General features: G+C 38.0%; 2 protein-coding genes across 3 annotated transcripts in view; one reads left to right on the forward strand and one right to left on the reverse strand.

The window, feature by feature from the left end:
- capns1a (calpain, small subunit 1 a) overlaps positions 1-13053 on the forward strand; it is a 218874-nt gene that overhangs the window by 6953 nt on the left and 198868 nt on the right. The gene's annotated exons all lie outside the window — the stretch shown is intronic.
- The window catches only part of nova1 (NOVA alternative splicing regulator 1), an 86679-nt gene that overhangs the window by 3166 nt on the left and 70460 nt on the right, over positions 1-13053 (reverse strand). For both annotated transcript variants that reach the window (XM_062048323.1, XM_062048325.1), the window contains exon 3: positions 2534-2700. In XM_062048323.1, the coding sequence (XP_061904307.1) occupies positions 2534-2700 (167 nt within the window). The remainder of the gene's footprint in view (positions 1-2533; positions 2701-13053) is intronic.

Consider the following 13053-nt stretch of genomic DNA (forward strand, 5'->3'; position numbering starts at 1 on the left):
TTGCAATGTGGAGTACACTAAAATTCTGCATAGGGTCCCAATTTAGCCTGGGGCCCTGCATGTCAGTATTGTACTTACTACACACCAGCTTTTTTTTTTTTTATTGCAACGTGCATCGTAGTTCTAGTTTTGATGACCAAATTCGGAGGTGTCGATGATGTCATATTAAATCGCTAATGTTAATCAGTAACACATATGGCATATTCAATGTAAATTAGCATTGATCTCGTGCATTTTGAAAAGTGGAGCCTCATTTTCGAGAGCTTTTTATCAGTTTCCTTGTTGGCATGGAAAATAGCAATTGCAATTACCTAGAGGGAGTTTGCTATGAATATGCCAGTTAGCCTGCCAAGTGCTCAAGCCGGTGCAGAGTCTTCAACAGGACGTATCGAATTATAGTACCGTTTGAGTTTACGTGAAACCAGGGGCGCCGCTAGGGATTTTGGGCCCCATGAAAATAATCTTTACAGGGCCCCCTGTATTATAATTTCATCATCATTAGGGGCCTCTCTGGGACCCCCTCCATCATAGGCCCCTAGAATCCGTCTCCTTTACCCCCCCTTTTCGGCGCCCCAGCGTGAAACAGCACTTAGTAGCACTTAACAGTACCAAATTCAGTACCCATTCCTAACCCGGAGTAATCTATTATTACAGTGTACCATGGCTTTCATATACCCTGTAAAAATACATCTGTATTTCCATACAATATCTTCTTTATTATACAGCTCAACAATGCACTTAACAAACTAGGCTGTTTTCCTGCATTCAATTCTGTGGAATTGAGTGCCCAAACTCAAACGTAGGTTGTTTGTAACATGTCTTTATTACTAAGCGTGCCTGTTAACCTACTCTCAACTCTCACCGGGAAGTAATTCTCCCCCTGCTACCTCGCCATTCATGACATCATCGTCGGTTGACTCTAAATAGCACAGGTACACTACATGTCTTTGCTTATTTTATTGAGTATACGTGCAAAATAAGCCACCATGAAAGAAAGTTGTGAGTGCCAGCACTTGGATTAGGAACCCACCCCTCATTCCTCTACACTCAATGCGGTTTTAAGAGTCTTAAATAAAATTGATGTTAAATGTTAACTTACCCAATTTATTTATAAGTACAACATGTGTTTTTATGTTCATATTTTGGGTGTCTGAACAAATTAACTAGATTGACATTATTTTTATGGGAAAAATTGCTTCCGTTTTCATACGATTCGTTTTTCAACAGACCCTTTGAAATGTATTATTAACAAAAATTGAGGTACAGCTGTATTGATTGTGTATTTTTTTTGGCATTCCAGGGTTCCCCCCAGATTCCCAATATACTTGTGGTGGTATGGGTATGATCAATATGATGCCATCATATAATTGGCATAATGAGCATTGATGCATATATTTTCAATAAAAAGGCCTAAAAATGCTATATGCACATTTATAAACAAATCTGTGTTATTAGTAATTAGTATTAACATATATATATTTTTAAATTGTATCACTCTAATTTTCAATTATTGCTGCATATTATACAATGTAACAGGCTGCACTTTGTAGAGAATTTCCTAAGTTTCTAGAGACTTCTCCAATCCATTCAGTGACTTGATCCTTATTAAAAACCACTAGCAAAAAATCTAGCATCTTTTTTTAATGTTATTTTACTGTACTGTATTTCAAAATTTCTTTACTTCTGTCGCTCAATGTCCGCGACGAACAGCAAGAGCTGCATAGAGCATGACGTCACACTTGCTTTGCGCTACTGCTCCAGTTGACCTTTGTGTCCTTAAAAGCCGCCACTGTCTACTTAATATTTGCACATTACACATTTTGTAGATCGCTGTCTGCGGCTATATCTCTGTAATCTTAGAATACGTCCACATCGCAGACATGCTGTGTCTTGCTTCTGTCATCACAACATCCAGGTTCAGCAGTGCTGTATCGCTCATGAAAGTCTTCTTTCGGTGGCCAAATTTTCCGTGCATCACTAGTCAATAGTGTGTCAATAATAAGGTATACGTACATCCATTCATACAATATATTACTTAAATTTGTTTTCACATAAAACCCCCTAATTTTTAAGGTGCGGCGGCTATTATTTTGGTTTGGCATGATCAACTACATGGAGGGGAAACCCTGTCTTTGTCACTTTTACTGTGTGTACTGCAGAAAGTCTTGCACGGGTACAATTTTAACGATCCAGAACCGCTTCACCCATCAATAATCAGGGTTTAATTTACAAATCTTGCATACGCACAAAACAGGGCCTGAAAGTAGTCAATGTTGTGATTTAAAAAAAGAATGTGCACACCTGCATACAAACTCTTCAGCTCTTGTCTGCACATTTAGGCAGACATTCATGTCTTTAACAAAATTAGGGTAAACCAGTATAAAGACATTCATTTAAAAACATTTACCTACTTTTGGCCCACCCAGTATATTTAGACTTTGTTTTCAACAGCTGATGGCTGAGATATTTTGGCTTTTTTTTCATAGCGCAGGAGACCGTCGTTATTTTGAGTCTTTGCTATACAGTAACTCACCTGTTTGATACGATCAGGGTTGACTGTGGTCTGTGGCTGCAGTATGCTGACTGGTTCTGGCTTCTGGGCACTCTGGGGCATCTCACGGACTTTCTCAGCAATGAAGTTGTGGACACCGTTGAGGGCTTCGACAGTACCCTGTATCAGACAGACACGCTCTGTTGTTCCTAAAATTACAGACAAAGAGGACAAATGCAAATGGTTAGTTACATTACTGAACCTTTTAATTCGTTGGTGTTTTGCAAATTTATAGGATAACCCTTCAAATTCTGTGATTTGTTAAAAGAGTAAACCCTAAAAACTGTTCTTGAACCATTTGGAGAAGGGGCATGGCTTTCAAAGCTTGTAAACTGAATTCTTCTCCCAGTCAGAATGAAAGTGAAACTTACTGACAAAAAGTAGTTTGAATAAAGACAGCCATCCGTCTTCATGTTCCTTGATTACGACTAAGGGTGTCTTGATTCAATATTGATATTGGACATCGGCCTGATAGCCAAAAAACAAGTATCTGCTAGCATTTCCAATACAAGCAGTCCGCGGCGTGTTTACTTGTGCAAAGCTGGACAGCCAGTTAACATCTAAATGTCCTCCAATAAGCACACAAGGTTGGTCTTTCCTTGTATTTTAGTCAAGTCATTTACAAAAGGTAGACATGGTAGCCGCATTTTACTTACCTATAATGAAAGTATGCAGTAACAAAGGTGTCTGCATCATGAGCTTACCGTTACTTAATAAATGATGGTGGCCAAAAAGCAATTATCACTCTACTTTAACTTAAAGACAGCATAAATCCAATCTTGACAGTTAAGAATAATAGGTTAATATTTTGCATAGCTACCAGTTTGCTGTGTGAGTCATTTCGCTAGATGAAACTTTTTCTAACATTTCACACTACAAAATAATAAAAGTATATACAATTTGTGCTGATAGCAGATCGTATCGGCCAATACTCATGGCTCCAATATCAGTGTTGTAACAGAAGTGAAAAAATTTACACACTCCTACTTTGTAAAACACTTCTACCTATGGATGTCCGATAATGGCTTTTTTGCCGATATCCGATATTCCGATATTGTCCAACTCTTAAGTACCGATGCCGATATCAACCGATATAAGATGGCGGCGCTTCAAGGCGGCAGCTTCTTGCGAGCGCTCCTGGAAGTGTAGACCGATTTGGCAAAAATACCCCTCAATTCAGTCAATTTCATGGCTGGCTCACAGCGTGTTCACTCCGTGATCACTTACGACCGACTTACGATTCTGGATGTGGAGAGATCGGGCCATTTTGGGCTGAAAGATGCGTGTACGGTGGACCTACTCGCTAGCTTGGGAATTCTTCGCAAGCTACATCCAGCAGTGGCCTTTGAAGCAGCGGCGTCGACTACCAGCGGAGACCGTCAACGAAAGAGACGTAAGCGGTGCGCTCGGAAGCAGAAGCGGGGGTGTCGGGCGGGGCTAACAACAAAGCTAAAGGCGTTGTTGTTAGCGGGGCTAACGAAAAAGCTAAATGCTAATCCACAAAGAAGCGCTAATAAGAAGTCTGTTAAGATAGAACTAGCCAGCGCCAGGCTGGATAATCCCTGCACACATAGCAATTCTCTTAGAATAATATACAACTCACATAATGTTTTTTCTGCGTCAGAGGTGGACATGCATTTTACTGAGGTGGCAAACAATCTAAAAATTCCTGTCATATCAATTCCTAGATATGGTCGAAATTATTTAAAGTGCACTACGCATAATAAACGTAACATTATTAATATTGCTACTACGGATACTTTCAACAAAAATTCCTCAAAACAGCCCACTACCTATAATATGGGCTTTTTAAACATAAGGTCATTGTCTTCCAAAACGTTATTAGTTAATGAAGTCATTAGAGACAACAATCTTGATGTCGTTGGTCTAGCCGAGACCTGGCTCAAACCAGACGAATTTTTTGCGCTGGGTGAGGCGTCTCCTCCTGGCTATACGGGAACGCATATTGCCCGTCCCATTAAAAGGGGTGGGGGTGTTGCACTAATATACAACAAAAACTTTAGCCTTACCTCGGACCTAAATAATAAATATAACTCGTTTGAGGTGCTTACTGTGAGGTTTGTCACACCGCTGCCTCTGCACCTGGTTGTCATCTACCGCCCCCCAGGGCCCTATTCGGACTTTATCAATGAATTTTCAGAGTTCGTTGCTGATCTAGTGACGCACGCCGACAATATAATCATAATGGGAGACTTTAACATCCATATGAATACCCCATCGGACCCTCCATGCGTGGCGCTCCAGTTTATAATTGATAGCTGTGGTCTTACACAAATAATAAATGAAACCACGCATCGCAACGGTAATACGATAGATCTAGTGCTCGTCAGGGGTGTCACCACCTCCAAAGTTACGATATTCCCGTACACTAAAGTAATGTCCGATCATTACCTTATAAAATTCGAAGTTCTGACTCATTGTCAACAAACTAATAATAATAATAATAACTACTATAGCAGCCGCAGCATTAATGCTGCCACAACGACGACTCTTACTGACCTACTGCCTTCGGTAATGGCACCATTCCCAAATTATGTGGGCTCTATTGATAACCTCACTAACAACTTTAACGACGCCCTCCGCGACACCATTGATAGTGTAGCACCGCTAAAGCTAAAAAGGGCCCCTAAAAGGCGTACCCCATGGTTTACAGAAGAAACTAAAGCCCAGAAATTATCATGTACAAAGCTGGAACGCAAATGGCGTGCGACTAAACTTGAGGTTTTCCATCAAGCATGGAGTGATAGTTTAATAACTTATAAACGCATGCTTACCTCAGCAAAAGCTAAATATTACTCAAATCTCATCCACCTCAACAAAAATGATCCTAAATTTTTGTTTAGTACAGTAGCATCGCTAACCCAACAAGGGACTCCTCCCAGTAGCTCCACCCACTCAGCAGATAACTTTATGAATTTCTTTAATAAGAAAATTGAAGTCATTAGAAAAGAGATTAAAGACAATGCATCTCAGCTACAACTGGGTTCTATTAACACAGATACGACTGTATATACGACGGACACTGCCCTCCAAAATAGTTTCTCCCTCTTTGATGAAATAACATTGGAGTAATTGTTAAAATGTGTAAATGGGACAAAACAAACATGTTTACTTGACCCAATTCCTGGGAAACTTATCAAGGAGCTTTTTGTTTTATTAGGTCCATCAGTGTTAAATATTATAAACTTATCACTTTCCTCTGGCACTGTTCCCCTAGCATTCAAAAAAGCGGTTATTCATCCTCTACTCAAAAGACCTAACCTCGATCCTGACCTCATGGTGAACTACCAGCCGGTGTCCCACCTTCCGTTTATCTCGAAAATCCTCGAAAAAATTGTCGCACAGCAGCTAAATGAACACTTAGCGTCTAACAATCTCTGTGAACCTGTTCAATCCGGTTTCAGGGCAAATCACTCTACGGAGACAGCCCTCGCAAAAATGACTAATGATCTATTGCTAACGATGGATTCTGATGCGTCATCTATGTTGCTGCTTCTTGATCTTAGCGCCGCTTTCGATACTGTTGATCATAATATTTTATTAGAGCGTATCAAAACGCGTATTGGGATGTCAGACTTAGCCTTGTCTTGGTTTAACTCTTATCTTACTGACAGGATGCAGTGTGTCTCCCATAACAATGTGACCTCGGACTATGTTAAGGTAACGTGCGGAGTTCCCCAGGGTTCGGTTCTTGGCCCTGCACTCTTTAGTATTTACATGCTGCCGCTAGGTGACATCATACGCAAATACGGTGTTAGCTTTCACTGTTATGCGGATGACACCCAACTCTACATGCCCCTAAAGCTGACCAACACGCCGGATTGTAGTCAGTTGGAGGCGTGTCTTAATGAAATTAAACAATGGATGTCCGCTAACTTTTTGCAACTCAACGCTAAGAAAACGGAAATGCTGATTATCGGTCCTGCTCAACACCGACATCTAATTAATAATACCACCTTAACATTCGACAACCAAACAATTAAACAAGGCGACTCGGTAAAGAATCTAGGTATTTTCTTCGACCCAACTCTCTCGTTTGAGTCACACATTAAGAGTGTTACTAAAACGGCCTTCTTTCATCTCCGTAATATCGCTAAAATTCGTTCCATCTTGTCCACAAGCGATGCTGAGATCATTATCCATGCGTTCGTTACATCTCGTCTCGATTACTGTAACGTTTTATTTTCGGGCCTCCCTATGTCTAGCATTAAAAGATTACAGATGGTACAAAATGCGGCTGCTAGACTTTTGACAAAAACAAGAAAGTTTGATCATATTACGCCTATACTGGCTCACTTGCACTGGCTTCCTGTGCACCTAAGATGCGACTTTAAGGTTTTACTACTTACGTATAAAATACTACACGGTCAAGCTCCTGCCTATCTTGCCGATTGTATTGTACCATATGTCCCGGCAAGAAATCTGCGTTCACAGAACTCCGGCTTATTAGTGATTCCCAGAGCCCAAAAAAAGTCTGCGGGCTATAGAGCGTTTTCTATTCGGGCTCCAATATTATGGAATGCCCTCCTGGTAAAAGTTAGAGATGCTACCTCAGTAGAAGCATTTAAGTCTCATCTTAAAACTCATTTGTATACTCTAGCCTTTAAATAGACTCCCTTTTTAGACCAGTTGATCTGCCGTTTCTTTTCTTTTCTTTTCTACTCTGCTCCCAACCCGGGGTGGACCGCTAGCCTGTTCATCGGATGGGGACATCTCTACGCTGCTGACCCGTCTCCGCTCGGGATGGTTCCTGCTGGCCCCACCATGGACTGGACTTTCGCTGATGTGTTGGACTTTCACAATATTATGTCAGACCCACTCGACATCCATTGCTTTCGGTCTCCCTTAGGAAGGGGGGGGGGGGGGTTACCCACATATGCGGTCCTCTCCAAGTTTTCTCATAGTCATTCACATTGACGTCCCACTGGGGTGAGTTTTCCTTGCCCGTATGTGGGCTCTGTACCGAGGATGTCGTTGTGGCTTGTACAGCCCTTTGAGACACTTGTGATTTAGGGCTATATAAATAAACATTGATTGATTGATTGATTGATATCGATATATACAGTCGTGGAATTAACACATTATTATGCCTAATTTGGACAACCAGGTATGGTGAAGATAAGGTCCTTTTTAAAAAAAATTATAAAATAAAATAAGATAAATAAATTAAAAACATTTTGTTGAATAAAAAAGAAAGTAAACAATATAAAAACAGTTACATAGAAACTAGTAATTAATGAAAATTAGTAAAATTAACTGTTAAAGGTTAGTACTATTAGTGGACCAGCAGCACGCACAATCATGTGTGCTTACGGACTGTATCCCTTGCAGACTGTATTGATCTATATTGACATATAATGTAGGGCTGCAACTAACAACTAATTTGATAATCGATTAATCTGTCGATTATTACTTCGATTAATCGATTAATAATCGGATAAGGGAGGCGCCTGCCTTAATCGGATAAGGGAGGCGTGGCGAAGTTGGTAGAGTGGCTTTGCCAGCAATCGGAGTGTTGCTGGTTACTGGGGTTCAATTCCCACCTTCTACCTTCCTAGTCACGTCCGTTGTGTCCTTGGGCAAGACACTTCACCCTTTGCCTCTGATGGCTGCTGGTTAGCGCCTTGCATGGCAGCTCCTGCCATCAGTGTGTGAATGTGTGTGTGAATGGGTAAATGTGGAAATACTGTCAAAGCGCTTTGATTACCTTGAAGGTACAAAAGCGCTATACAAGTATAACCCATTTATCATTTATTTATTTAAAAGAGACAAACTAAATTTCTATCCTTTCCAGTATTTTATTGGAAAAAAAACAGCATACTGGCACCATACTTATTTTGATTATTGTTTCTCAGCTGTTTGTAAATATTGCAGTAAAAATAATAATTAAAAAAAAATAAAAAAATTTAAATTAAAAAAAAAAAAGTAGCCTCTGCGCATGCGCATAGCATAGATCCAACGAATCGATGACTAAATTAATCGCCAACTATTTTTATAATCGATTTTAATCGATTTAATCGATTAGTTGTTGCAGCCCTAATATAATGTAGGAACCAGAATAATAATAACAGAAAGAAACAACCCTTTTGTGTGAATGAGTGTAAATGGGGGAGGGAGGTTTTTTGGGTTGGTGCACTAATTGTAAGTGTATCTTGTGTTTTTTATGTTGATTAAGTAAAAAACAAACAAAAAAAACCCGATACCGATAATAAAAAAAACGATACCGATAATTTCCGATATTACATTTTAAAGCATTTATCGGCTGATAATATCGGCAGGCCGATGTTATCGGACATCTCTACTTCTACCAAAGCAGTTTTGTTTGTAAATGTGAGATTCGCCTGAGAACTAAATTTGTGTGCGTGGTGTAAGAATATTACTGTATGTGTTTATGTCCTAATGTGTTCTGTGCTCAGTGTCAGCAAGATTTGCACTTACACAAAAAAAATATATATACGGTACTCGTTCGTATACAGAGGAACTCCTATACACTGAATGTTAATGCACTGTTATTATATTTCCGTTGCGCCGTTTTTTTCTATGCTTTTATAATAAATGTACAGCCATCAAACAGGATGTGTTTTCACAATTGGCGAGCCATTGGCTATTCAAAACACCAGTCAACATTAAGATGTAATTTGTCCAAGCTACGTACGTCGGGACAGTCGCTGGTACTACGCTGGCACAGAAGTAGATTGGCTGTTGTGCCGCAGCAGAAAGTAAGGTGTCAGTCAAAAGTTCAAAGTTGTTTAGGTAGCGCGGTGTGGCTAACGTCTGGACTAACAAAATGTAATATGCGGATCTGAGCATGCAGCAGTGGTCAGTGTGTTTTTATGGTCGGAAAGCTTGGTGTGGACTAACTTGTTACATTTACTTACTAACCATTGACAGCATGGCACAATTAAAAGAAGAGGGTTACATCTACATTTATATTAACACTTCTTGGCAATGAAAAAGCGATGGTTGACATTTCACAAAGCAACCAAATTACTGAGCTATTTATTCCCTTAGCCATTTGGACAATCAGAGAACAGAAACAAAAGAGAAAAATAGCTGAAAGACACACACTCGGTTAGTAAACCACAGAGGGGGAAGAAAGATTCCTCTTCATTGATGTAATTCTTTCAGCACACCATTGCAGAAGAGGCATAACAACATCTGGGGTTCTTTCTACTCCCACATTAATGGCCCAACCAGCATTCCGTTACCATGGCAATGGAGCTGAGGCATGGAAACAGGTGACGATTTTTAAAACAAACACCCTTTTGCATGCGCCTCTCTGTCTTCTTTCTGCCTCTGTTATATGTCTATGTCATGTCAGCGTACCTGTCAACCTTCCCGTTTTTCTAGGGAAATTGTACTGTATAACAATTATTACACTTGGGCTACAAACATATATGTACATACAATATATATATATATATATATATATATATATATATATATATATATATATATATATATATATATATATATATATATATATATATATATATATATATATATATATATATATATATGTATGTGTGCGTGTGTGTGTATATATATATATGTATATATATATATATATATATATATATATATATATATATGTATATATATATATATATATATATATATATATATATATACATATATATATATATATATATATATATATACATATATATATATATATATATATATATGTATATATATATATATATATATATATATATATATATATATATATATATATATATATATATATATATATATATATATATATACAAACATATATAGCCCACACATAAATAGCCTTTACTATGATACAGTATGTGTTCATAATATATATACATATTATATTAATATATTATAATATTTATGTATATATATATATATATATATATATATATATATATATATATATATATATATATATATATATATATATATATATATATACATATATATATATATATATATATATATATATATACACACATATATATATATATATATATATATATATATATATATATATATATATATATATATATATATATATATGTACACACATATATACACATATATATATATATATATATATATATATATATATATATATATATATATATATATATATATATATATATATATATATATATATATATATATATATATATATATATATATATATACAGTTCTGATGTTAGTGTAGTGTGGTGTAGAGGTATAGAATATTGAATATATATGTAATGTATTTGGATTAAGCATCTAAATAAATTTGTTATCTAAATATTACCAGTACACTAACTTCAGTTGTAGTTAGAATTTTAAGACAAAATACCTCTGTTTTTTTTATTTTTATTTTTTCCAACTCATCTCTACGTGCTCTCAATCAGAGTGCCTGTGGGCTTGTGCTGGTCAATTTTACACAGCTGCTTTTACACGTCACCGGCCATCGCAATGATTTAAGTCTGCATACTAAACATGTAAAAATACACACATAGCGACACTTTTTTTTGCCACATAGCAAAGTAGTTGATTGTGACGTAACAACAATCACAATCACACACATCATTTCCTGACCCTGATAAAACATTGTATATTAAAGGCCTACTGAAATTAATTTTTTTTATTCAAACGGGGATAGCAGATCCATTCTATGTGTCATACTTGATCATTTCGCGATATTGCCATATTTTTGCTGAAAGGATTTAGTAGAGAACATCGACGATAAAGTTAGCAACTTTTGGTCGCTGATAAAAAAAAGCCTTGCCTGTACCGGAAGTAGCGTGACGTCAAAGGTTGAAAGGCTCCTCACATTTCCCCATTGTTTTCAATGCAGCGAGAGCGATTCGGACCGAGAAAGCGACAATTACCCCATTAATTTGAGCCAGGATGAAAGATTCGTGGATGAGGAATGTGAGAGTGAAGGACTAGAGTGCAGTGCAGGACGCATCTTTTTTCGCTCTAACCGTAACTTAGGTACAAGCTGGCTCATTGGATTCCACACTCTCTCCTTTTTCTATTGTGGATCACAGATTTGTATTTTAAACCACCTTGGATACTATATCCTCTTGAAAATGAGAGTCGAGAACGCGAAATGGACATTGACAGTGACTTTTATCTCCACGACATTACATCGGCGAAACAATTTAGCTACGGAGCTAACGTGATAGCATCGGGGTTAACTGCATATAGAAACAAAAGAAATAAGCCCCTGACTGGAAGGATAGACAGAAAATCAACAATACTATTAAACCATGGACCTGTAAATACACGGTTAATGCTTTCCAGCCTGGCGAAGCTTAACAATGCTGTTGCTAACGACGCCATTGAAGCTAACTTTGCAACGGGACCTCACAGAGCTATGCTAAAAACATTAGCTATCCACCTATGCCAGCCAGGCCTCATCTGCTCATCAACACCCGTGCTCACCTGCGTTCCAGCGATCAACGGTACGACGAAGGACTTCACCCGATCACCGATGCGGTCGGCGGCTAGCGTCGGATAGCGCGTCTGCTATCCACCTCAAAGTCCTCCTGTTTGTGATGCTGCAGCTAGCCGCTAATACACCGATCCCAACTACAACTTTCTTCTTTGCAGTCTTCATTGTTCATTAAACAAATTGCAAAAGATTCACCAACACAGATGTCCAGAATACTGTGGAATTTTGAGATGAAAACAGAGCTTTTTGTATTGGATTCAATGGCGTCCGAATACTTCCGTTTCAACGATTGACGTCACGCGCATACGTCATCATACATAGACGTTTTCAACCGGAAGTTTAGCGGAAAATTTTAAATTGCACTTCATAAGTTAACCCGGCCGTATTGGCATGTGTTGCAATGTTAAGATTTCATCATTGATATATAAACTATCAGACTGCGTGGTCGGTAGTAGTGAGTTTCAGTAGGCTTTTAAGAGTATGTGAAAGTAAGTTCGACTCCTACATTATTTACTTCCCTGACGACCTCCTTAAAGTTCGTTATCAATCAGAAATATTAAGCAGCTAAAATGCGCCCAACATGGCAAACTTTGGAGATAAAGTGTTTTGCATATTACCCATTATGTCTTGTAGTATGACTTATATGGGTGTAATTTTAAATTGTGTATGGTGTTTGGACATTTTTTATATTGTTCACAAAGTTTAGTGAGCAGGTTGTGTGTATTATGTGCGACCATGTGTGTTGACTTTTTGTGTTGGTAATAGTTTATTTGTACCATTAGCAGAGAAGGTTGTTTGGATTGGAACATATAAATTGATGCTATGTACTTCATTAGAAAACTCATGGTTGTTGATCAAAATCATCCATGTTGTCTATAAAATGGCGGCATATTTGCGCCATGAGGCTGTCAACTGATTCAAATTGAATTCGAGACATGTTGTGGGTCAGACTTCACAATAATCTTGGAACATCTTGCAGGACAAACTGAAGACACTGGTGGGCCGCACTTCTTAGCCTGCAGGCCGTAGTTTGGACAGCCCTGCTCTG

The sequence above is a fragment of the Entelurus aequoreus genome, linkage group LG05 (genome assembly GCF_033978785.1).
Source record: "Entelurus aequoreus isolate RoL-2023_Sb linkage group LG05, RoL_Eaeq_v1.1, whole genome shotgun sequence".
Lineage (NCBI taxonomy): Eukaryota > Metazoa > Chordata > Actinopteri > Syngnathiformes > Syngnathidae > Entelurus > Entelurus aequoreus.